The 27,981-nt window shown below is 40.9% G+C and overlaps 1 protein-coding gene across 2 annotated transcripts in view; it reads right to left on the bottom strand.

The window, feature by feature from the left end:
• Positions 1-602: 602 nt before the first annotated feature.
• LOC112246857 (leucine-rich repeat and immunoglobulin-like domain-containing nogo receptor-interacting protein 2) overlaps positions 603-27,981 on the bottom strand; it is a 32,102-nt gene continuing 4,723 nt past the window's right edge. For both annotated transcript variants that reach the window (XM_024415429.2, XM_024415431.2), the window contains exon 2: positions 603-3,873. In XM_024415429.2, coding sequence (XP_024271197.1) covers positions 1,967-3,802 — 1,836 coding nt within the window. In that variant the 5' untranslated portion in view covers positions 3,803-3,873 and the 3' untranslated portion in view covers positions 603-1,966. The remainder of the gene's footprint in view (positions 3,874-27,981) is intronic.

Raw genomic sequence — 27,981 nt, 5'->3', positions numbered from 1 at the left:
TTCATCTAGAGAAATGGCCTACGGAAATTAGAGTAATATTATCCATGTGGTATTTCTTTCTCCCCATTGTTTACTGGAGCCCTCTTTCTTTCCCAAGTTGTGGAGAAACCACTGTAACAAAAGTGATAAAAGCCCATCGGTGGGACTTTGATCTTGTCTTCTTGAATATTCCCTGTGCCGACTCCAAAGATAGAACTACTTTTAGCCATTAACGTGATAGCATCAAGTGCACCCTTCACAGATCTCTGTAAAGAGAAGGGTGCTGAATGAAGACATCAGGAGCAGCTACATTTATCAGATTTTCAGGAGAGATTCAGGCTCGTCGGGTATAGTAGGTGTGGTTTAAGAAGTGTTGAATTAAACATCTGGTGGGAAATGAAAATATTCCCATTTGTCACCTTTCCTTGGCCTGCGTCATAGGCTACAACCAATCTATATCCTTGCTACAACACACCATGTTGGTTTCTAGTTCACATTTCTCTAAGGAGTCTGCACATCTGTGGTTTGCTATTACAAATGTTTGAGACATCAAGTAAAATTGTAAAAATGTAAGTAAAAAGTACTGATATGACATTAGAAATGACAAAATTACCACATAAAGCTGTATGATTACGATTTATTTCCGTTTGAAAATATACCCTTAAATTTATCATATGAAAACATTTATACAACCTTTAACATTGTATCACACATGTTGACACGCTCATCCCTGCATTTACAAAGATTTGCCCTTAATACATCCTTTTCTTTTTTTGACAGTTAAAACATAAAGAAAAACACCACAACCTTCAAATGTCATCAATTAAATACCCAGAAACCCCTTTTAGCCCATGGGAGGCCTCAGGACATGCCAGCTTGAAGCATTGGGATAAAGAAATTAAGAGGGGATACAATACAACCCATAACTCAACGGGGCTGAGATTTGTCCTGTTCCAAGGGGGACATTGGTCAGTAAATCTTTGCCATTGTGTCTAGTCTTGTCACTGACCGTTTTTTTATGTTACATCAGGGGAATTTGCTGACAGGAAAATCTGCCATTGATTTACAAGGTAATAAAAGGGGATTTAACATACAAATTTTATCACCTGTGGTCTTTTTTCAAGCAATAACCAACATTTTCAGCTGCTACTATTTCTTCAGCAAGACGTTGTCTTGTGTTTTTCTAGTGATTTGAGCTGAAATCCCACTTAAAGTTGTAAATATCGTGTGTATAAATGTTCCTTGAGTTGAAGGTTGATTTGCTAAAATCCCTCTATGCCTATCTTGAGGTGATACAAAGGGAAACAATGATCTAGTTGAAAATATATGCAACAGGTCTCCTGGATAATGTTTGGAGGGATTTGCATGTGCATACAAACATACGTTATTTTACTGAACAGTGACAATACTGTTGTTACAATGAATTAACAAATACAAAGGCAGGTCTAACAACTTTGGACCCTATTATCCTTGATGATTACCCTGTCACACAACAAAGGCAGTACACATACACGCACGCGCACACACACTCACACCTGCAGCTCAGATGGTTATTAGACACAATTTACTCCAGACATGGCAGAGCAATGATAGCTCCACTGTCATCTCAACTTCTCCCGTCGCTCCAAGAGACTTCCTTTCTCACCTTGGTGTCACGCGAGTCTACAACATCATTAGTCATTACATCACCATCTAGCACATGCCAAGCGGTGTATCACTGCATCACTGTCATATTGATATGTGGATTATATAGTATTATATCCAGTGTATTGTATGATTACATCATTTAATATAAACACGTCCACAGTATCATTGATAACTTTTCTATCAACATGTCCACTGAATCACTAGATCATCTTCATATCAACACCACTACATCGGTACATCACTTCCATTTTCACGACTCCACTGTATCAAAGAAATATTTGCAAATGAGATGCACTGTATTTTGTTTGTTACTATCATATGAGTTGGTCCGTTTGTTAAATTAAATCATTTTCATGTTGACTCGTCTGGGCCCGCTTGTCTCAGTTGCCTCAGCTGCTGTCCCGTTCGATTTGCGGGGAACGTACTCCATGTCAAAGTTGCTCTTGTGCCTTCCCTTCCCACGACTCCATGCAAACAGGAGCAGGAAACAGAAAATGACCACGCCCAGGAAGGACAGGCAGCCCATTGCTGTGGAGATGATGATGGTCTTCAGGTCTATGGGGTTTGTCATATTGTACAGGACGGTCCCGTTGGCCCAGGTCCCGTTGGAGTCTGCCAGGAGTCCAATCTTGTTGGCGTAGAGCGATGTGTCGCTGATGCCCAGGCTCTTCACCGCCAGCGAGGCCGACAGGCTGGCGTTGCCCGCCGCATTGCTGGCCACACACAGGTACACGCCACTATCGTGCAGCTCTGCAGCCTTGATCTCCAGGGTGCCGTCGGTATGGACCGTCACTCTACCGGTGCTTTTCACTGTGACATACTGTCTGTGTGGCGTCACCCAGGCCATGGAGGGCCGAGGAGCCCCGTCTGCAATGCAGTTGAGCCGAACAGGCTTCCCCTCATCTGCCAGCAGCAGCTGGGTGGTGTTGGGCCCAATCCGGGGCTTGGTGCAGATCACGTACCGTGTCACCAGTGGCTCCTTGAGGTCCAGCAGGGGTTTCCCACGGAGGCGCTCAGGGGCACTGCACTCGGGCTGGGGGTCAGGGAGCTGCAGAAAGGGTGGCTTCCGGCCACTCAGCAGCCATAGGAGCCGGCAGTCGCACACCAGTGGGTTCCCCCCCATGAGCAGCGTCTGCAGGCTGTCAGGGGACTTGAACACAGCTCGCTCCACTGAGTCCAGCTGGTTGTGGGACACGTCCAACATATGTAGTGCTGGGAGGCCCAGGAAGGCCAGGGGTTCAATGTAAACCAGTTGAGCTCCTCGCAGGTGCAACTCCTGCAGTCGCGGAAGCTGGTCTAGCACCCCTTGCTGGATGTGCTGGATGTGGCAGAAGGACAGGTTGAGGTGCGTGAGGTAGGGCAGGTTGCGTAGAGCATGGCCGGGGAAGGAAGACAAGTTGGTATTGGTGACAGAGAGCGTGGTGAGGTTGAGGCTGTGTAGTGACAGAGCGGGTAAGACTTCCAACCAGGGCCAGTAATCGATCTCCAGGTGGCGAAGACGGGGAAGTCTCTTGAAGGAATAGGGCTTCAGTGTGCTGATGCCCAAGTGGCGCAGGCGGAGCTCCACCAGGCTGTGCAGGTGACCCAGGGCATCGGTGGGCACCACAGTCAGGTTGCAGCGCTCCAGGGTGAGGCTCTGTAGGCCCAGCAGGCCTGTGAAGGCCCTCTGGGAGATGAACACCAGCTCATTGTCGCCTACCTCAAGGGACATCAGCCTCCGAAGGTCCTGGAAGCCATGGTCCAGCAGCACCACCAGCTTGTTGTGGCTGAGGTCCAGACTTGTGAGGTTGGCCAGGCCGGAGAGCACGCCGGCAGGGACCAGCTGGAGGAGGTTGCTGTGGAAGTTCAGCGAGCGCAGGGAGAGCTGAAATTTGAAGGAGCCCGGTTCGACCACGCCAATCAGGTTATCGCTGAGGTCCAGATCCTCCAGTTGTAGGAAGGAGGAGAAGTTGTCTGGGGTGATGCTCCGCAGCTTGTTCTTGCTCAGGTCCAGAAGCCGGGTCTCGATGGGGATGCCCTCAGGGATGGTGGGCAGGCGCTTGCGATGGCAGCTGACCGACTTAGTCTGGGCGGAGCAATCGCAGCGGGCAGGGCAGCCCATGGCGCAGCTAGCCAGCAGTAGCAGCAGAGCCCCACCCAGAAGAGGGTGGCAGTGGTACAGGGCGGAGCGCCGCATAACTTTTACCCACGCTGCCCTCTGTTACGACACAGCTTCGTATCCATGCAGACCACCATCACTGTATAGCCCTGCAACACAAAAACACACACAGGGAGGAGTGCATTAGAATACCTAACATGAATTATCCTGCAAAATAGCACTGTTAGTTATACAAAGCTTTACTGCCAACAAAGCTTTACCCTGATGCTATCTTTCCCCCACCATGCATCACTCTGTTTTCCATTTCTTGCTCTCTCTCCGTCCTTTCTCACCCTTTCTTTCCCATCACACTATCCACACTTTTCTTCTTTTATCAGCAGTATTTTTTTCTGCCAAAAGGAATTAAACTTAAATTTAAATCAAATCAAACTTAATTTAAAGTGCATTAAAACACCAATACACTTTACGGAAAATGGGCAATAACATTGAGCTGCACCAGCTGTCAGAGCAGCTCACAGATTACTGCACCTGTACATAGCCCATCTATAATTTAGCCCAAACAACTACCTCTTTCCCTACTGTATATATTTTATTTATTTATTTTGCACCTTTGCACCACATTATTTTAATTTCTACTTTGCACATTATTCCACTGCAAATCTACCATTCCAGTGTTTTACTTGCTATATTGTATTTACTTTGCCACCATGGCCTTTTTTTTTTGCCTTTACCTCCCTTATCTCACCTCATTTGCTTACATCGTATATAGACTTGTTTCTACTGTATTATTGACTGTATGTTTGTTTTACTCCATGTGTAACTCTGTGTTGTTGTATGTGTCAAACTGCTTTGCTTTATCTTGGCCAGGTCGCAATTGTAAATGAGAACTTGTTCTCAACTTGCCTACCTGGTTAAATAAAGGTGAAATAAAAAAATTAAATAAAAAGTGGGACAGCTGATGCAAAATGTAAATACTAATCAATGTGTAAGCAAAAGGTTGAAGGTTATCTAGTGTGTTAAAAAACAAGGAGCAAGTTGTTCTAAGGCTTGTGGCCTAGATTGACCCTGGTCACATCATTAAGACTAGGCAGAAACCCTATTGGATGCAAGGAGGTGGGTGACGGGAGTTGACCCAGGGGCAATTCTGTTCCCCCAGGAGCCGCACTTTTAAATAGAGAATGATGGGAAAACCCCTCCTATAGACAACAGGTTGTTGGCATAGCAGATGGTCTGAGACTTTTACCTGAATGCATCTGTTTTGTATTCTGTTAACCTTGCCTATTATGGATAATACTCTGGCTATTCTGTCCTGTTATACATTTTTTTAAAGAATAAAGCATAGGCTATATAGCAAAACACTGTAACGCAGTTTAGGATTGGTAGCAGCACACATTGTCAAATCATAGCAAACAAGCACAAAACACTGCAGAGGTGAGCAATTGGTAAGCATAAATACAGATATATGTGTATATGCTGCTGCTGAGGTGAGTAACAATTTTATTTAACTAGGCAAGTCAGTTAAGAACAAATTCTTATTTTCAATGACGGCCTAGGAACAGTGGGTTAACTGCCTGTTCAGGGGCAGAACGACAGATTTATACCTTGTCAGCTCGGGGATTTGAACTTGCAACCTTCCAGTTACTAGTCCAACGCTCTAACCACTAGGCTACCCTGCCGCCCAATCACTAAATAGATGGGCCGAGTACATACATACATACGTCATACACACAGCACTCACCCCTCTCCCCGACTCTGAACAGCTGCACTCTGGTGTCTTCCCTTCAATCCTTCTCCCTTTCCCACACTATATATCTGCTGCTGCTTCTCTACTGTTCTCTCATCTTCTTTCACACCCCTTCCTCCCTCCTTTTTTCTCTTTCTCTCTCTCGTCGTCATTGCTCGTCGTCATTGCCTGGGAGAAGCCCCATACTCTCCATTTTCCATTCCCCGCAGGCTGTGTTTTATCGATCGTGACACAGATCAGATGCCAGGAATGTATCCTTTTAACAAAGAGCAGGCTGTTGCCATAGCAACCACAAACCCTCCCTCCCATCCCCTCTTTGTAGTCTGCCAATCAAATTAATGAAAAAGAATAAAGGAAAAAACATGATTTGAATATATTTAAAATAGTTGCTTCATTAACTTGCAAGCATCAAGTTTACAGTCTCTCAACTGTCAGCCTGCCTGGCTTTGTCGAGCTGTCTGATTGCCTATCCCTCTGCTGGTCTCTGGGTATCTATCTACCTTTCTTCAAGTCTGTCTGTCTCTCTTGAGACTGTGTATGTGTGTGTGTATGTCTGTGTGCCAATTAGTATTTCCAACAATCTGTCAGTGAGTCTAAGTCTGTCTTTGGATCTGTCCATCTACCTGTCTCTATCAGTCTATCAAGTTACCAGTCTATACATCTCACTGCTGGTGTATCTATTGGTCTGTACAGAAAGTCTTGTCAATTAGTCAGTCTTTCTAACAGGATGCCAGTGTGCTTGGTCTGGTCTGGCACATCCTGACTCCCTTGGAGCTGTGCCATACTTTTAGAGCCCTTTGGACCACCAGAATTGTTGGACAGTGGAAAACATACCTGAGAAGGCAGGGTAAGAAGAGAAGGGTAAGGAGTCATTCAGTAGGGCAGACACACAGGGTATAGAGCTTTTTGGGATTATGTTTAGAATTGGATTAGAGACGCAGTGAAACTGTAGAAAATCTGACAGGCGAATGAAAGCCTAGGGGAGACGCATGAGTCACGGTGGGAGAGAGAGAGGAGAGAGAGAGAGAGAGAGAGAGAGAGAGAGAGAGAGAGAGAGAGAGAGAGAAATGCAGACAAAGATAACAGGAAATATGTAAAGAAATGGAGGCAGAGCAAAGCCTGTGGTAGATTGGGTGAAAGCTTAATTTGCTTGCTGAGTTCATTGGAGTTTTATAATGTGATTCATTCCAGCAACACAAGTGTAATGAATTTTATAAGAACCTGCAGATAATTCTAGATTCTGAATTATATTACACTATATATATGTATATATATCACACAAAGGTATGTGGACACCCCTTCAAATTGAGGGATTTAGCTATCATAGCCTAACCCGTTGCTAACAGGTGTATAACATCGAGCACACAGTCATGCAATCTCTATAGACAAACATTGGCAGTAGAATGGCCTTACTGAAGAGCTCAGTGACTTTCAACGTGGCACTGTGCCACCTTTCCAATAAGTCAGTTCATCAAATTTCTGCCCTGCTAGAGCTGCCCCGGTCAACTGTAAGGGCTGTTATTGTGAAGTTGAAACATCTAGGAGAAACAACAGCTCAACCGCGAAGTAGTAGGCCACACAAGCTAACAGAAGAGCACCCCGGAGTGTTGAAGTACGTAAAAATTATCTGTCCTCGGTTGCAACACTCACTAACGAGTTCCAAACTGACTCTGAAAGCAACGTCGGCACAATAACTGTTCATCGTGAGATTCATGAAATGGGTTTGAATCACGGTTTTTCATGGTTCGGGCTAGGCACCCGAGTTCCAGTGAAGGGAAATCTTAATGCTACAGCATACAATGACATTCTAGACTATTCTGTGCTTCGAACTTTGAGGTAACAGTTTGGGGAAGCATGACAATGCCCCAGTGCACAAAACGAGGTCCATGCAGAAATGGTTTGTCGAGATCGGTGTGGAAGAACTTGACTGGCCTGCACAGATCCCTGACCTCAACCCCATTGAACACATTTGGGATGAATTGGAACGCCAAATGCGAGCCAGGCCTAATCACCATACATCAATGTCCGACCTCACTAATGCTCTTGGCTGTTGGCTGAATGGAAGCAAGTCCCCGCTGCAATGTTTCAACATCTAGTGGCAAGCCTTCCTAGAAGAGTAGTGGCTGTTATAGCAGCAAATAGGAGGCCGAATTTGGAATGAGATGTTCGACAAGCAGGTGTCCACATATTTTTGTTCATGTAGATTATATGAGTGCACACTCACTGACGGTGTTATTGTACAGAGACAAATCATGCCCACTTACACTACCGGTCAAAAGTTTTTATCTTTACTTTTTACTTTTTTCTATTTTGTAGAATAATAGTGAAGACATCAAAACTATGAAATAACACATATGGAATCATGTAGTAACCAAAAAAAAGTGTTAAACAAATCAAAATATATTTTATATTTGAGATTCTTCAAATAGCCACACTTTGCCTTGATGACAGCTTTGCACACGCTTGGCATTCTCTCAACTAGCTTCACCTGGAATGCTTTTCTAACAGTCTTTAAGGAGTTCCCACATATGCTGAGCACTTGTTGGCTGCTTTTCCTTCACTCTGCAGTCCAACTCATCCCAAACCATCTCAATTTGGTTGAGGTCGGGCCAGGTCATCTGATGCAGCACTCCACCACTCTCCTTATTGGTCAAATAGCCCTTACACAGCCTGTTGGGTCATTGTCCTGTTGAAAAACAAATGATAGTTCTACTAAGCGCAAACCAGATGGGATGGCGTATCGCTGCAGAATGCTGTGGTAGTCATGCTGGTTAAGTGTGCCTTGAATTCTAAATTAATCACAGACAGTGTCACCAGCAAAGCACCCCACACCATAACACCATCCCCTGCATGCTTTACGGTGGGAAATACACATGCGGAGATCATCCGTTCACCCACACCACATCTCACAAAGACACAGCAGCTGGAACCAAAAATCTCACATTTGGACTCCAGACAAAAAGACTAATTTCCACCATTCTAATGTCCATTGCTCGTGTTGCCTGGCCCAAGCAAGTCTCGTCTTCTTATTGGTGTCCTTTAGTAGTGTTTTCTTTGCAGCAATCAACCATGAAGGCCTGATTCACACAGTCTCCTCTGAACAGTTGATGTTGAGAAGTGTGTTACTGGAACTCTGTGAAGCATTTGTTTGGGCTGCAATTTCTGAGGCTGGTAACTCTAATGAACTTATCCTCTGCAGCAGAGGTTACTCTGGATCTTCCATTCCTGTGGTGGTCCTCATGAGAGCCAGTTTCATCATAGCGCTTGATGGTTTTTGCAACTGCACTTGAAGAAACTTTCTAAGTTCTTGAAATGTTCCGTATTGAATGATCTTCATGTCTTAAAGTAATGATGTACTGTCGTTTCTCTTTGCTTATTTGAGCTGATCTTGCCATAATATGGACTTGGTGTTTTACCAAATAGGGCTATCTTCTGTGTACCAACCCTACCTTGTCACTACACAACTGATTGGCTCAAAATACATTAAAGGAAACAAATTCCACAAATTAACTTTTAACAATGCACACCTGTTCATTTAAATGCATTCCGGGTGACTACCTCATGAAGCTGGTTGAGAGAATGCCAAGTGTGTGCAAAGCTGTCATCAAGGCAAAGGGTGGCTATTTGAAGAATCTCAGAATCTCAGTGTGCACTCATACAATCTACATGATCAAAAGTATTTGGACACCTGATTATCTCATTCCAAAATCATGGGCATTAATATGGAGTCGGCCTCCTATTTGCTGCCACAACAGCCTCGACTCTTCTGGGAAGGCTTTGGAACATTGCGGCGGGGACTTGCTTCCATTCAGCCAAGGGTGGCTATTTGAAGAATCTCAAATATAAAATATATTTTGATTTGTTTAACACTTTTTTTGGTTACTACATGATTCCATATGTGTTATTTATTTCATAGTTTTGATGTCTTCACTATTATTATACAATGTAGAAAATAGTAAAAATAATGAAAAAACCTTGAATGAGTAGGTGTTCTAAAACTTTTGACCGGTAGTGCAGTTAAATTTTACATTTTTGATCACAATTATTTGTTTCAATGTTCATACAAGCAGTATACGACATACTCTCAGAACTTCATCTCCATTTTCGAAGTCAACAATCAATTTCCACTCAATTCCAGATCAGTTATATGACCAGCCAATTAGTGTTGTTGTTTTTTCTTTTTCTGACACAAGTGCACAATGCATGATAGCACAAAAAGACCCAATTAGTTCATTAGAATGAATGTTCACCAGCCATGCTTAATTATTGATTTACAAGTAATTATTTTGGAGATTATTATTCATTTTATTGATGTGCCTGGGACTTGCTGGAGGGTATTTATTAGACCCATGTTCTGCCTTGCGTGTAGCTACAGTTCTGGCCTCAAAGATATGCAGCAATGTGGTATCATCAAACACAGTGGGACGACTTCCTGCTTACAATAATACAATTTAAATCTGATAAGACTGACACTGTTAGCTCTTCCCATGTTGGACATGCCTCAAGAGAGGGTGCAAATCTGGAGAAGCCAATAGCAACCATCTTGGCAGATTTGAAGTTTGTTATTGTTGCTCATCCCATTCAGTGGTGGAAAAAGTACCTAATTGTCATACTTGAGTAAAAGTAAAGATACCTTAATAGAAATTACTCAAGTAAAAGGGAAAGTCACCCAGTAAAATCCAACTTGAGTAAAAGTCTAAAAGTATTTGGCTTTAAATATACTTACGTATCAAAACTTAAAGTAAAAGTATAAATAATTTCAAATTCCTTATATTAAGCAAACTAGACAGCACCATTTTCTTGTTATGTTTATTTTACAGGGACACGCTCCAACACTTAGACATAATTTACAAACAAAGCATGTGTTTAGTGAGTCCGCCAGATCATAGGCAGTAGGGATGACCAGGATGTTCTCTTGATAAGTATGTGAATTGGACCATTTTCCTGTGCTGCTAAGCATTCAAAATGTAACGCATACTTTTGGGTTTCAGGGAAAATGTATGGAGTAAAAAGTACATAATGTTCTTTAGGAATGTAGTGAAATAAAAATATATATAGTTAAGTAAAGATACCCCAAAAAAACTTAATTAGTACTTTGAAGTATTTTTATTTAAGTACTTTAATCCACTGATCCCATGAATGATGTCATATCGCTAAGTCTATCTTTGTCTCAGTAAAACTGAGGTCCAATATATAGCTCTAGTCTCAACTGTAGCTATGAACAGCTTTCTTATTTGGTTAACCCTGGCTTTTGCTATAATTTTTTAAAATAAAAAGTATTTGCCTTAAACAATTATTGTGGCCATGTACTGCAGAGCACACAATATTTATACAACAGTACTGTCTCTTAATGTTAAGTTAAGCCCAATGGTTCCGTTTAGTTAATTTCCTACCATAATTGTGGCATGTATAATGAGATTATTGCACATGAGTGAGTTCACATGTATGCATTTTAGCACAGCGACGTGAGCACAACCCATAACATGTTCTGCATGATAACACACATTTGCCTGGCTGACTTGGAGTGAGACATCATTGGGTTAGACATAATAATTGCTCGCCTTTCTAATCGACCTGGCCCGGGTATCCTGGAAGGACATCGACCTCATCCCGTCAGTTGAGGATGCCTGGTCATTCTTTAAAAGTAACTTCCTCACCATTTTAGATAAGCATGCTCCGTTCAAAAAATGCAGAACTAAGAACAGATACAGTCCTTGGTTCACCCCAGACCTGACTGCCCTCGACCAGCACAAAAACATCCTGTGGCGGACTGCAATAGCATCGAATAGTCCCCGTGATATGCAACTGTTCAGGGAAGTCCGGAACCAATACACGCAGTCAGTCAGGAATGCTAAGGCCAGCTTCTTCAGGCAGAAGTTTGCATCCTGTAGCTCCAACTCCAAAAAGTTCTGGGACACTGAAGTCCATGGAGAACAAGAGCACCTCCTCCCAGCTGCCCACTGCACTGAGGCTAGGTAACACGGTCACCACCGATAAATCCATGATTATCGAAAACTTCAATAAGCATTTCTCAACGGCTGGCCATGCCTTCCGCCTGGCTACTCCAACCTCGGCCAACAGCTCCTCCCCCCCGGCAGCTCCTCGCCCAAGCCTCTCCAAGTTCTCCTTTACCCAAATCCAACACCCATCCGTAGCATGCGCACCAGCAGGTGTATCTCACTGATCATCCCTAAAGCCAACACCTCATTTGGCCGCCTTTCGTTCCAGTACTCTGCTGCCTGTGACTGGAACGAATTGCAAAAATCGCTGAAGTTGGAGACTTTTATCTCCCTCACCAACTTCAAACATCTGCTATCTGAGCAGCTAACCGATCGCTGCAGCTGTACATAGTCTATTGGTAAATAGCCCACCCATTTTCACCTACCTCATCCCCATACTGTTTTTATTTATTTACTTTTCTGCTCTTTTGCACACCAATATCTCTACCTGTACATGACCATCTGATCATTTATCACTCCAGTGTTAATCTGCTAAATTGTAACTATTCGTCTACCTCCTCATGCCTTTTGCACACATTGTATATAGACTCCCCTTTGTTTTCTACTGTGTTATTGACTTGTTAATTTGTTTATTCCATGTGTAACTCTGTGTTGTCTGCTCACACTGCTATGCTTTATCTTGGCCAGGTCGCAGTTGTAAATGAGAACTTGTTCTCAACTAGCCTACCTGGTTAAATAAAGGTGAAATAAAAAAAATAAAATAAAACTTTTGGGGGAGGAGACAGGTTAAAGAAGGATTTTTAAGCCTTGAGACAATTGAAACATGGATTGTGTATATGTACAATTCATTGGGTGAATGGGCCAGACAAATTATTTAAGTGTGCTAGTAGGTGCCAGGCGCACCCGTTTGTGTCAAGAACTGCAACAATGCTGGGTTTTTCACACTCAACAGTTTTCAGCGTGTATCAAGAATGGTCCACCACCCAAAGGACATCCAGCCAACATGACACAACTGTGGGAAGCATTGGAGTCAACATGGGGCAGCATCCCTGTGGAATGCAGTCGACACCTTGTAGAGTCCATGCTCGAAGAATCGAGGCAGTTCTAAGGGCAAAAGGGGGAGTCCTCATGTTTGGTATACTCAGTGTATATTCTGCAGAGAAAATGCATAAAAAACCCTGACAAGCATAAAAAACCCTGACTTATACAGTTATAAATATAAGAATATATATATATATATATAAAGTGCCTTGCGAAAGTATTCGGCCCCCTTGAACTTTGCGACCTTTTGCCACATTTCAGGCTTCAAACATAAAGTTATAAAACTGTATTTTTTTGTGAAGAATCAACAACAAGTGGGACACAATCATGAAGTGGAACGACATTTATTGGATATTTCAAACTTTTTTAACAAATCAAAAACTGAAAAATTGGGCGTGCAAAATTATTCAGCCCCCTTAAGTTAATACTTTGTAGCGCCACCTTTTGCTGCGATTACAGCTGTAAGTCACTTGGGGTATGTCTCTATCAGTTTTGCACATCGAGAGACTGAAATTTTTTCCCATTCCTCCTTGCAAAACAGCTCGAGCTCAGTGAGGTTGGATGGAGAGCATTTGTGAACAGCAGTTTTCAGTGCTTTCCACAGATTCTCGATTGGATTCAGGTCTGGACTTTGACTTGGCCATTCTAACACCTGGATATGTTTATTTTTGAACCATTCCATTGTAGATTTTGCTTTATGTTTTGGATCATTGTCTTGTTGGAAGACAAATCTCCGTCCCAGTCTCAGGTCTTTTGCAGACTCCATCAGGTTTTCTTCCAGAATGGTCCTGTATTTGGCTCCATCCATCTTACCATCAATTTTAACCATCTTCCCTGTCCCTGCTGAAGAAAAGCAGGCCCAAACCATGATGCTGCCACCACCATGTTTGACAGTGGGGATGGTGTGTTCAGGGTGATGAGCTGTGTTGCTTTTACGCCAAACATAACGTTTTGAATTGTTGCCAAAAAGTTCAATTTTGGTTTCATCTGACCAGAGCACCTTCTTCCACATGTTTGGTGTGTCTCCCAGGTGGCTTGTGGCAAACTTTAAACAACACTTTTTATGGATATCTTTAAGAAATGGCTTTCTTCTTGCCACTCTTCCATAAAGGCCAGATTTGTGCAATATATGACTGATTGTTGTCCTATGGACAGAGTCTCCCACCTCAGCTGTAGATCTATGCAGTTCATCCAGAGTGATCATGGGCCTCTTGGCTGCATCTCTGATCAGTCTTCTCCTTGTATGAGCTGAAAGTTTAGAGGGACGGCCAGGTCTTGGTAGATTTGCAGTTGTCTGATACTCCTTCCATTTCAATATTATCGCTTGCACAGTGCTCCTTGGGAGGTTTAAAGCTTGGGAAATATTTTTGGATCCAAATCCGGCTTTAAACTTCTTCACAACAGTATCTCGGACCTGCCTGGTGTGTTCCTTGTTCTTCATGATGCTCTCTGCGCTTTTAACGGACCTCTGAGACTATCACAGTGCAGGTGCATTTATACGGAGACTTGATTACACACAGGTGGATTGTATTTATCATCATTAGTCATTTAGGTCAACTTTGGATCATTCAGAGATCCTCACTGAACTTCTGGAGAGAGTTTGCTGCACTGAAAGTAAAGGGGCTGAATAATTTTGCACGCACAATTTTTCAGTTTTTGATTTGTTAAAAAAGTTTGAAATATCCAATAAATGTTGTTCCACTTCATGATTGTGTCCCACTTGTTGTTGATTCTTCACAAAAAAATACAGTTTTATATCTTTATGTCTGAAGCCTGAAATGTGGCAAAAGGTCGCAAAGTTCAAGGGGGCCGAATACTTTCGCAAGGCACTGTACATATATACACACAGACACAGACACACACACACACACAGTTGGTATATATATATATAGTCGGAAGTTTATATACGCCTTAGCCAAATACATTTATACTCAGTTTTGACATTTAATCCTAGTAAAAATTCCCTGTCTTAGGTCAGGTAGGATCACCACTTTATTTTAAGAATGTGAAATGTCAGAATAAAAGTAGAGAGAATGATTTATTTCAGCTTTTATTTCTTTCATCACATTCCCAGTGGGTTAGAAGTGTACATACAGTCAATTAGTATTTGATAGCATTGCCTTTAAATTGTTTAACTTGGGTCAAACGTTTCAGGTAACCTTCCACAAGCTTCCCACAATAAGTTGGGTGAATTTTGGCCCATTCCTCCTGACAGAGCTGGTGTAACTGAGTCAGGTTTGTAGGCCTCCTTGCTTGCACACACTTTTCAGTTCTGCACACAAACTCTCCATGGGATTGAGGTCAGGACTTTGTGATGGCCACTCCAATACCTTGACCTTGTTGTCCTTATGCCATTTTGCCACAACTGAAATCAACTGTATATATATATATATACACACTGCTCAAAAAAATAAAGGGAACACTTAAACAACGCAATGTAACTCCAAGTCAATCACACTTCTGTGAATCAAACTGTCCACTTAGGAAGCAACACTGATTGACAATACATTTCACATGCTGTTGTGCAAATGGAATAGACAACCGGTGGAAATTATAGGCAATTAGCAAGACAACCTCAATAAAGGAGTGGTTCTGCAGGTGGTGACCACAGACCACTTCTCAGTTCCTATGCTTCCTGGCTGATGTTTTGGTCACTTTTGAATGCTGGCGGTGCTTTCACTCTAGTGGTAGCATGAGACGGAGTCTACAACCCACACATGTGGCTCAGGTAGTGCAGCTCATCCAGGATGGCACATCAATGCGAGCTGTGGCAAGAAGGTTTGCTGTGTCTGTCAGACCATATGCTGGTGCGGTTGGCCCTGGGTTCCTCCTAATGCAAGACAATACTAGACCTCATGTGGCTGGAGTGTGTCAGCAGTTCCTACAAGAGGAAGGCATTGATGCTATGGACTGGCCCGCCCGTTCCACAGACCTGAATCCAATTGAGCACATCTGGGACATCATGTCTCACTCATCCATCAAAGCCAGATTGCACCACAGACTGTCCAGGATTTGACGGATGCTTTAGTCCAGGTCTGGGAGGAGATCCCTCAGGAGACCATCCGCCACCTCATCAGGAGCATGCCCAGGCGTTGTAAGGTCATACAGGCACGTGGAGACCACACACACTACTGAGACTTGTTTTAAGGACATTACATCAAAGTTGGATCAGCCTGTAGTGTGGTTTTCCACTTTAATTTTGAGTGTGACTCCAAATCCAGACCTCCATGGGTTGATAAATTTGATTTCCATTGATCATTTTTGTGTGATTTTGTTGTCAGCACATTCAACTATGTAAAGAAAAAAGTATTTAATAAGAATATTTCATTCATTCAGATCTAGGATGTGTTATTTTAGTGTTCCCTTTATTTTTTTGAGCAGTGTATATACAGTTGTGTATATATACACAACTATATATATATATATATATATATATATACTTTGCTTGTGTACATATAAGACCACATAGGCATACTGTAATTTTTGCTTCGGAAATTGCAAACATCAATTTAAATGTCCTGCAGAGTGCACAATCACGTAACTAAACAAAAAGAAAAAACTATACTATGGAACAAAGAAATTATGTAAAGAATGATAGTAAAAAAGCTCTGGAGTACTTTAAATAAATTCTAGGCAAGAAAGCAAACTCGGCTCCATCTTTCATTGAGGCAGATGGCTTGTTCATAACAAAACCCTTTGATATTGCCAACCACTTTAATCACTTTTTTTGTTGACAAGATTAGCAAATTTAGGTATGACATACAGAAAACAAAATGTTGAGAGTTCATATTCATGCTTAATGAATCAAATAATGAAAGACAAGCACTGTAGTTTGGAGTTCCACAAAGTGGGTGTGGAAGAGGTGAATTTATTTTTGCTATCTATAAATAAGGACAAACCACCTGACAACCTGGATGGTAAATTGCTGAGGTTGGTAGTGGAATATATTGTGACTCCTGTTTGCCACATCTTCAATTTAAGCCTAGAAGACATGGAGGGAGGCAAAGGTCTTTCCGGTACCCAAGAATAGCAGATTATGTTTGATGTGGACCCCAGGAAGAGAAGCTGATGCTTTTGTAGCGGCTAATGGGGATCCTAATAAATACCAAACATCATTCTGGTTATCATAGCGCTGCTGAGATTTTATAGTTAATCTGTACGCTTCTGTGCTAATTAGTGCTTAAGCATTCGCAACAATTAAACAGCTCCTTTCTGCAACACTGGGCCTGCCTGCTCTCAAGCATTGTGTTGTAGAACAATCAACTCAACAGCCACTCTCTCTCTCCTACAGCCCTGTAGATTATACAAGGTCTGTTGCAGACAGCTTACAATGATCCTAGTTTTTTTATTCAAAAACACAAAGCAAATATTTGTCTGTTGTTGTTTTCTCGAGTGGATGGGTGAATAAGGGTTTTCAGCAAATTTCCTTAAAAGGGAACTTCATGCTCAAAAGCATGCAATGCATTAAACAGACATAAGCACTGCAAAAGTGCTCAGGGATGCTTAGTCTACCAACACATGTTGACATGGTGTATACTGTGACAAAACCACCTGTATTACCTGATGCAAGTAATTATGTCATGCAGTAGATCATACAGGGAGCTTGCATGATAGTTTTGCTATTTGTATTCTCTCCAGAGAGCAATTACGATAATTATAAAATAAACCAGGCTGTGTGTAATGTATGGTTGGAAAGATTGTGTTTTTTCTTAGGTTCCAGCAACAGGAAAATAAAACATTTTCCATGGCGTGTCGACTGGCATTCCATTTTTCCGACCGATCTTGTCCGGATGTTCTGTTGAACGGCAGATTTATTTCCTTGTTTGTAAATCAAGTGTGACTTGAAGGACACTGCGTATTAGGTTTCGCTCTAATTTTAGTCTCAGGAGGTAGAACTCATCCATTTTTCATGGTGTATACCGCCACTGTTTCATAGAGCCCACTTTCTTTCTAACCCACTTGAGGCTCTTAAAAAAGACTGTCACACCAAAAGTTTTTCCACCTTTCTATATAAAACACAGAGTATTGATTCATACACTGTTAACAGAGCTATGTAGCATTAAACAGCACTATAAAGGATGTAAAAGTCCTAACATGATGGTTTGCTTTTATGAATATTGCCATTTGCAGCCTGAAACAGCAGTGAAATGTGGTAATATTTTGCCTTCTTAAAGGCTTTGTGTCAGCAACTGTCAACATAAACTGACACAGAAAGGTGTCAGAAAGGGACCATTTCAAATGTTAAGTGTCAGCCTCTATCCAGAGGCTATAACAAATAAAACAACTACTTAAAGTGCACTCTCTCCTTGTTGTAAACATTTTATGGTTCCCACAAAGCTCTGGGGAAACATTTGTATATGCCCACGTGGAAGGGTGTTGCAGTTATGTGGTGCCATATATCATATTGATCCAAAATATTGACCACCCAAGTTCTGGGTTGTGAGATTCAACAGTGGATTTCAGACTAAATGAGAACAAGGGAAGCTTGCCGGAGCCGTAAAACAGCGGGAAATATGTCATGGCTTGTTCATCCAATATTCATTGTTCCAACTCCTCATCCGGGTTCCTTTTTTTATCAAATGTTATTCATGTTACCATGCATCTGCAAAAAAGATAGCTCAGATGTGCAAGTGCCTTTCGAGTTTCCAACTCGTCATAAATGTAAAATGCCTAGCAGTGAATGTCTTGAATGCAGTGATTCCACAAACCAAGTTATATTTGTTGATCAAAATATGACTCTCTGATGGTGAATGTAGATTTAATGAGTCTGGAATGAATAAATAATTACATCTATTAAATGCATTATTCCATGTAGTCTATTTCATTGTCACAAAAGCTTGAAAAAGCAATTATAGCACGTCATTCATGTAAAATCCATGGATATTCATCTTTTGATCAAAATGTTGGATTGAGATTCATTGAAGTTCCAATACAGCTGTTTTTATCTCAATATTAAATCATTTCTGGGTAACAAGGAAGTACCCTACTGTGATTATTTTAAATCAAAATGGTCAAAAATAAAGAGAATGTTGGAGTGGTCTGAGTGGGGAGTGGAAAACTGAAAAGTAGCTGTTAATGGCAGAAAGGTTTGGAACTCTCTTTCTTATTGGTCTATTAACTAATTTACCCCCTGGTGATGACACCAGGCAGGCCAAAACCATCCTAACAAAACAGGCTGATATTTCAGGCGGTCTTTTCAAACATCTCCAAGGGCATTATCATCATTTTCACAGTATTATTCCAAACTCAGTGTGGAAATATGTATAAAAACACAGGAGAATCCCATTTTTGACTGCACTGGGCCATTCAAGCATTATTTTTCACCTGAAAGAACTACAGAAGATGCTAACGACCCTCCTTGAATTGTCACAATGGCTACCAGATAACAACAGGAAGTCCTTTGGAGCGACTGGCCCTGCTTCCCGGCATGCTCTTGTTTTATTCCTGAAGAGCCAGTTAGCATCCCTTCCTCTTCCATCAGACTCATGCCAAGGGATTAAGCAGTCCTCACTGGCACTGAATCATATCAAAGGATTAACACTCTCCCGTCATCAAATCATACCAAGGGATTAGCAGTTTATACTGTTAGTCACAGAATTTGTCCTGACTGGCTTCCATTATTCTCTGTGTGAAAACCACATTGAGTGGAGAAAGACCACCACTTCTGCCATTTCTCTGTCACTGCTTGGCAAGGTAATACACAACTTTAAGATAAATGTTTCAGTTCCACTTCACTTGAAGTGGATGAATGCCCACAATATTCTGTTGTATGACCTGTACAGCTGTTATGTAATTTGGCACAAGGATTTAGCCCTACTGTATGTTATTGGCCTACAGGTGTGACTGATGTAAAACTGAAGCAAGACGTTTAAATAAAGAATGGAAAATCCCTAAACTCTTTTCCAGGGTTGGGGAGTAACGGAATACATGTAAGGGATTACAAAAAAAACGTTAACTGTAATTACCCACAAAAATACTGTAATCAGATAACAGATACTTTTGAAAAACTTGATTACTTCGATGACTAGTTTTATATTCAGGATGTTTGCTGAAAAAGACACTTCTCTGTTCTCAATGATATTCAAATCAGCATTGAAAACAAGGCGCAAGTTTAGATTTGTCCACCTGAGCAAGTCTGACCACAAGTCAGATACCACTATGATGACACACCAAATGTGTTTGATGGATCGCGGGAAAATAGCTTTCGTAGGCTCCAGTCCAAGCTATGTCTTCCAATGGTGCGACTGCTGTCAGCATCCAAAGATTACTGAACTTGAATAAACACTTGAAGTTTAGGATGACAGTGGTGTGTGTAGTCTACGGCGATACGGCTATAACTTATTATTGATATCTACATAGCGCATTGATGTGAATCACACTGCTGCTCTCTCATTTAGCTATTTGCGGTTGTTGTGGATGGCTGTCCACACATCTAAATATGTAAATAAATATCTAAATATTTGAGCCCAATAATGGTTGAATTCAAGAAGTTTAAGTTGCCTATCAATCATTGTTTTTGAAACCAGTGGACAGCCAGTGAAAAATGCACTCTTGCAACAGCTGCATAGTGCGGATGCCAACCTATGGAATAAAAGTGGGGCTTTTATGAATCAATCTAATTAATGCTCATTAAAAAAAATCCATAGGCCTAATGGAGACATGCTAAAACTCACACACTTTTGATGGACTTAAAAGCGGCAATCTGTAGTTGCTACATCCATTTTTGGACAAATAAATTATAAATATAGTACCCGTTAAAAGTTTGGACACAGCTACTCACTCCAGGCTTTTTCTTCATTTTTTAAAACTATTTTCTACATTGTAGAATAATAGTGGAGACATCAAAACTATAAAATAACACATATGGAATCATGTAGTAACCAAAAAAGTGTTAATCAAATCAAAATATATTGTATATCTGTGATTCTTCAAAGTAGCCACCCTTTGCTTTGATGACAGCTTTGCACACGCTTGGCATTCTCTCAACCAGCTTCATGAGGTTGGAATGCATTTCAATTAACAGGTGTGCATTGTTAAAAGTTAATTTGTGGAATTTCTTTCCCTAAATGTGTATGAGCCAATCACTTGTGTTGTGACAAGGTAGGGTTGGTATACAGAAGATAGCCCTATTTTGTAAAAGACCAAGTCCATACTTTGGCAAGATCAGCTCAAATAAACAAAGAGAAATGACAATCCATCATTACTTCAAGACATGAAGGTCATTCAACATCAACTGTTCATAGGAGAATGGGTGAATCAGGCCTTCATTGTCAAATCGCTGCAAAGAAATGTATTTTTTCTTCAAGTAAAGTCACAAAAACCATCAAGCTCTATGATGAAACTGGCTCTAATGAGACCACCACAGGAAAGGAAGACCAATTGTTACCTCTGCTGCTGAAGATAAGTTCATTAGAGTTGACTGCACCTCAGATCGCAGCCCAAATAAATGCTTCACAGAGTTTAAGGAACAGACACATCTCAACATCAACTGTTCAGAGGAGACTGTGTGAAACAGGACTTCATTGTTGAATTGCTGCAAAGAAACCACTACTAAAGGACACCAATAATAAGAAGAGACTGCTTGGGCCAAGAAACACGAGCACTGGACATTAGACCGGTGGAAATCTGTCCTTTGGTCAAATGTGAGATTTTTGGTTCCAACCGCCGTGTCTTTGTGAGACACAGAGTAGGTGAATGGATTATCTCTACATGTGTGGTTCCCACCGTGAAGCATGGAGGAGGCGGTGTGATGATGCTTTGCTGGTGACACTGTGAGTGATTTATTTCGAATTCTAGGCACTCTTAACCAGCATGGCTACCACATCATTCAGCAGCAATATGCCATCCCGTTTGCGCTTAGTGGGGCTATAATTTGTTTTTCTAAAGGACAATGACCCAAAAACACACCTCCAGGCTGTGTAAGGGCTATTTGACCAAGAAGGGGAGTGATGGTGCTGCATCAGATGACCTGGCCTCCACTATAACCTGACCTCAACCAAATTGAGATGGTTTGGGATGAGTTGGACCGGAGAGTGAAGGAAAAACAGTCAACAAGTGATCAGCATATGTGGGAACTCCTTCAAGACTGTTGAAAAAGCATTCCAGGTGAAGCTGGTTGAGAGAATGCCTTAAAGTAATGATGGACTGTCATTTCTCTTTGGTTATTTGAGCTTTTTTCTTGCCATAATATGAACTTGGTCTTTTACTAAATAGCGCTATCTTCTGTATACCACCCCTAACTTGTCACAACACAACCAATTGGCTCAAACGAAGGAAATAAATTCCACAAATTTACAAGGCACACCTGTTCCATTCTAGGTGACTACCTCAAGAAACTAATTGAGAGAATGCCAAGAATGTGCAAAACTGTCAAAGCAAAGGGTGACTACTTTGAATAATCTCAAATATAAAATATATTTGACTTGCATCACATTTTTTTTTAGTTACTACATGATTCCATGTGTCATTTTTTAATGTTGTTGTCTTCACTATGATTCTACAATGTAGAAATAGTAAAAATAAAGAACATGGTTAAAATAATTTTGATATCTTGGATGGTCAGTCCTTGCATCCATAGCTATCTATTAATATGAGAGTGGTTTCATTTCTCCATGCCCATCCCTCAGCTTTTTACCAAAACAGAGGCGGGGTGCCCACTTTTGTTATTGTTTCATCTGTGGATTTGCCCTTTAAACAGCTGCATATTATCAAGATGCCAAAGTGTCACTAACAAAAAGGTAAACAATAGGCCTATAGCAAATGCAGCATATGGCATTCATTTTTCACCTGTAAATAGGACTTCTCAGTCGTGCTCAAAGCATGCCATTTCATGAGCGCAGCATTTATTTTTCAACTCGAATCAATGAGCCCAATCAGTCCTCCATGACAACAAAATCATAAACAACAGAGTAGGGCTGGCTAATAAGTCCTTAGTTTTGGGGTTATGCGCAGGTAAAACAATTTGGCTAATCTATACTTCCATATTTCCAAGTCCTATTCTTGAAGATCAAGGGGCATAACATTTATTGGAATTACTGGAATTCTAATAGACTTTGGTTTTGCATGTAACAATTTAATTTAATCATATTATTATATGTAGTAGAAAGCTATGGGTTAGAAGAAGCCTACATAATCAAACCATAAAGTAAAATATAACATCCATATATGGCCAGCTATGTAAACTTTAACATTGATTTATCCTGTACTAGATGTTGTTTAATTGGTAACATACATTTTTGTCTTCTTCTAATGCCTCTTAAGAGGAAAGAAATTACGGAATTTGGGTAATCCAAAGTTACGCTTCTGATTTTTCAATTTTGGACAGGTAACCTGTAACTAACAGATAACATTTAGAAAGTAACCTACCCAACTCTGCCCTTTTCAACCTATTGTGCCAACCTGAATCGTAACAGTTCTGGCTCAGATCTGTTCTTTTCATATTGTCCTTTCTCGTATGGTTTCATAAACTATTACTGCATCTGACTGTCACTGTAAATGTTTGTCTTAAGATAAAGAAAAAACACCAATTACCACAGATCCAGATTTCCACCAGCAAGCCAGAAAACAAGCCTTGTTTCACTGTGCCTGAAAAATAACTGTTTGCTTTACAGTGAGTACGCTGTCTGTTTCATTTACTGTAATATGATCAAATTACTTGTTGCTTGTCAAATATATCTGGTATTCACAAGATGTAGATTTGCATGGTAAATAGGATTCCTAAAAATATAATACGCATTAACTGTGGTAGCCATCTCGTTCGCCATGTACAGTATTTGTAGTCATTTTATAAAGTAATCTAGCAGCTTAATTAGTTCCTCCTGATTAAGTTTTGGAAGATGGTAAATTAAGTCATGTAGATGATTATTCAAAAAGTTGGCTAGGGTCCGTTATGAGTTCAATCACGTTGGTCTTCTTTTGCAATGACTCAGTCATCTCTCTCTCTCCATAAAATTGTGTTTAATGCGAATGATCCAAGAATGAGCTATTGAAAATGTTGAGGTGTGAAAAAAAAAATGAATTGAGACGTGACAGGCACAGTTGTTATACGACACCAGCTGCCACGACCATCATCTGTCATCTATTATGTAATTATTATGACAGTGTTATGTGGGCTTTATGACCCACCAATAGTGTTTTGATACATAAAAATAAAGCGTTTGTTTTTCCCTGTCTTTCTTTCTAAACCACTACCAGCCCCAAGTTAAGTATAATTTACAACTAAAGTGAACTATCCCTTTAAGGGTGTGCGGGGCACTATAAACCTTTAGATTGGGGAAAAGTCACACAACACTGCAGTGGATACATATCAGATGCTGGTATGCTAATTAATCCCCAAAGCAGCTGACAATCCAAGTGACAAGGAATGCTAACACATTTCACAAGAATAGGGAAAAGTAACACACTTGCAACACTCCCTCTTCAAATTCTCACTGTCTCAACAGTAGCTTCCAGCTCACTTGCTCATTATTGCAATGCAATGCTCATAAATGTGTTCTGCCAAAACTCTCTCTCAAAGCATTCTCCCTGTTCTTGCTTGTCAAATACTCACTTTCCACAGATTTACTCTACCCCACTGTCCCCAAAGCTCATTCTCTCTCCCAACAGTAACTCTGAATTCAGTCAACACTCCAAATATTTTATTTTCTCATTATTTTTTTCCCTCAAATCTCTCTCCAGTATTCCTTGGATCCAAATTTTACCTCAGATTAATCAGCTTGGAAAAATAACATTGAATATTTATTCTGTTTGCAGAGTTTGGGGGGGGGAAACCTCTCTCGGGCAGCACCTATATAACAGTAAACGGTGGTGATGTGCAACAGAGAGTCAAATTTGTTTCCGTGTTATTACAACTTACTTTATCAACCTAATTGCATTACATTAACGTAGCTAGTTCAGTGAATTTACGTGGAGTTTGTCTAATTTTTATATCAACAACAAGTCAACAATAGGATTTCAAGGGTTGGTTTATAATGTATTCATCGTTACATACAGGTGGTTCAAAGAAACGTTATTTCCTGCTATGGCCCTCGGATCAAATAAACAGCAAGTAAAATGAAATAGGTCACAGGGATTTTAGGGCATGAAAAGTCTCTGGAACAGACTAGTGTCGTCATTCTTTAAAAAAAAAAACACAGAAGCTGCAGATTTGCCTGTCATCCACCCACACAGCCCATGGCAAGGACTGTGCTCTTGGACTTTATGTCAGGCCAGGCCAGTGAGTTCGCTCAACAAATGCTGTTGAGTAAAACTCGCGAGCTATGAAGGTCAAATCTTGATTTGAAATGTAGGTTATTGCCTGTAGAGCTGTCATGAATGACATAATGCCTGTCATACTGTTGCCAAACAAGCACTTGGTATGTGTGCTACCACCACAGCACAGCAGGTAATTTCTGTTGGCACTGCAGTTAGCTTCCTGCCTCGGGAACTTAATGTTGCCGGTTGAGTAACCAACAACTTACATAATTTGCTTCAATATGAAGTTGAATAACAACCTACAGAACACTGCCTGAATAGCTAACTAGGTCTTTCCTTGCCAAGCCATGCATGTTACTTAGGCGTGACAGTGAACAAATATGGCTGGGAGGACTTCGCCAAAGCCCAAACAGATTTGGACCATCATGCTTTAAAGTTTATGAGAAAAATCTAGAACCTGGGAAATCATGACCTCTGGAAGCACCCTCCAGAACGTACAGTGCCTTCAGAAAGTATTTACACTCCTTGAGATGTTTTGTAACTGGCCTACACACAATATCCCATAACATCAAAGTGGAATTCTGTTTTTTGAAATGTTTGCAAATTATTTTAAAAATGAAAAGCTGCAATGTCTTCAGTCATTAAGTATTCAACCCCTTTGATAGGGCAAGCCTAAATAAGTATAACAATATTCCAAAACATGCATCCTATTTGCAACAAGCCACTAAAGTAATACTGCAAAAATGTGGCAAAGTAATACACTTTTTGTTCTGAATACAAAGTGTTGTATTTGGATTTGACATAACCTAACATAACACATTACTAAGTACAACTCTCCATATTTTCAAGCAAGGTGCCCGGCTGCATCATGTTATGGTCATGTTTGTAATCATTAAGGACTGGGGAGATTTTCAGGATAAAAAATTATCGTAGTGGAAAAATCCTAGAGGAAAACCTGGTTCAGTCTGCTTTCCAACAGGCACTGGGAGATGAATTCACCTTTCAGCAGGACAATAACCTAAAACACAAGGCCAAATCTACACTGGAGTTGCTTTCCAAGAAGACAGTGAATGTTCCTGAGTGGCCTAGTTACAGTTTTGGCTTAGGGTTGAATAATTATCTAATAAAGATACAGTACCAGCTAAAAGTTTGGACACCTACTCATTCAGGAGTTTTTATTAATTTTTTACTATTTTCTACATTGTAGAATAATAGTGAAGACATCAAAACAAAAACAAATTACATTATGGAATCATGTAGTAACCAAAAAAGTGTTAAACAAATCAAAATCTATTTTAGGTTCTTTGAAGTAGCCACCCTTTGCCTTGATAACAGCTTTGCACACTCTTGGCATTCTCTCAACAAGCTTTACCAGGAATGCTTTTCCTTCAGTAGTGGTTTCTTTGCAGCAATTCGACCATGAAGGCCTGATTTATGTAGTCTCCTCTGAACAGCTTATGTTGAGATGTGTGTTACTTGAACTCTGTGAAGCATTTATTTAGGCAGACATTTCTGAGGCTGGTAACTCTAATGAACTTATCCGCTGCAGCAGAGGTAGCTCTGGGTCTTCCTTTCCTGTGGCGGTCTTCATATACTCAGAAGCGGTGGGTGGTGTGCAGGCCTTCGAAGTCCGACCAGGAGGCCGCTCAGTCTACCTCTTCTGCAGTGACGTTGTTTTGGGTCGGCTTCTGAGATTCGATCCAATGTCCTTGGTGGTGGTCCGAACAAAGGATCTGCTTCGGGAAAGTCGTATTCCTCATCGTAAGTTTGGTAAGTTGATGTCGCTCTTATATCCAACAGTTCTTCCCGGCTGTATGTACCAACACGTAAGATTTTCTGAGCTAACAATGTAAGAAATAATACAGGAAAAAACAAAGGATACTGCATAGTTTCCTAAGGACAAAGTGAGGCGACCATCTCTGTCAGCGCCATCTTGATGTCTTCACTATTATTCTACAATGTAGAAAATAGTAAAAAGAAAAGAAAAACCTTTGAATAAGTAACTTTTGACTGGTACTGGTATATATATACATACATATATATACACACACACAAACACACAGTACCAGTATTATATATATATACAGTGCCTTGCGAAAGTATTCGGCCCCCTTGAACTTTGCGACCTTTTGCCACATTTCAGGCTTCAAACATAAAGTTATAAAACTGTATTTTTCTATCAGTCGTAGAATAATTTTGCACGCCCAATTTTTCAGTTTTTGATTTGTTAAAAAAGTTTGAAATATCCAATAAATGTCGTTCCACTTCATGATTGTGTCCCACTTGTTGTTGATTCCTCACAAAAAAATACAGTTTTATATCTTTATGTTTGAAGCCTGAAATGTGGCAAAAGGTCGCAAAGTTCAAGGGGGCCGAATACTTTCGCAAGGCACTGTATATAATACAGTTGAATTCGGAAGTTTACCTACACCTTAGCCAAATACATTTCAACTCAGTAAAAATTCCCTGTCTTAGGTCAGGTAAGATCACCACTTTATTTTAATGTGAAATGTCAAAATAATAGTAGAGAGAATGATTTATTTCAGCTTTTATTTCTTTCATCACATTCCCAGTGGGTCAGAAGTTTACATATACCAAATACTAATTGAGTGTCATTGCCTTTAAAATGTTTAACTTGGGTCAAACATTTTGGGTAGCCTTCCACAAGCTCCCCACAATAAGTTGGGTGAATTTTGGCCCATTCCTCCTGACAGAGCTGGTGTAACCGAGTCAGGTTTGTAGGCCTCCTTGCTCGCACACGCTTTTCAGTTCTGCCCACAAAGTTTCTATAGAATTGAGGTCAGGGCTTTGTGATGGCCACTCCTTGACTTTGTTGTCCTTAAGCCCTTTTGCCACAACTTTGGAAGTATGCTTGGGGTCATTGTCCATTTGGAAGACCCATTTGCAACCAAGCTTTAACTTCCTGACTGATGTCTTGAGATGGTGCTTCAATATATCCACATAATTTTCCTACCTCATGATGTCATCTATTTTGTGAAGTGCACCAGTCTCTCCTGCAGCAAAGCACCCCCACAACATGATGCTGCCACCCCAATGCTTCACGGTTGGGATGGTGTTCTTCGGCTTGCAAGCCTCCCCCTTTTTCCTCCAAACATAACGATGGTCATTATGGCCAAACAGTTCTATTTTTGTTTCATCAGACCAGAGGACATTTCTCCAAAAAGTACGATATTTGTCCCTATGTGCAGTTGCAAACCTTAGTCTGGCTTTTTATTTACCCGTTTCCTCCAGCATCTTCACAAGGTCCTTTGCTGTTGTTCTGGGATTGATTTGCCCTTTTCGCACCAAAGTACGTTCAT

This window comes from Oncorhynchus tshawytscha, linkage group LG08 (assembly GCF_018296145.1).
Source record: "Oncorhynchus tshawytscha isolate Ot180627B linkage group LG08, Otsh_v2.0, whole genome shotgun sequence".
Lineage (NCBI taxonomy): Eukaryota > Metazoa > Chordata > Actinopteri > Salmoniformes > Salmonidae > Oncorhynchus > Oncorhynchus tshawytscha.
The sequence above is the reverse complement of the archived record's forward strand: the minus strand, read 5'-3'. Positions and strand labels throughout refer to the sequence as shown.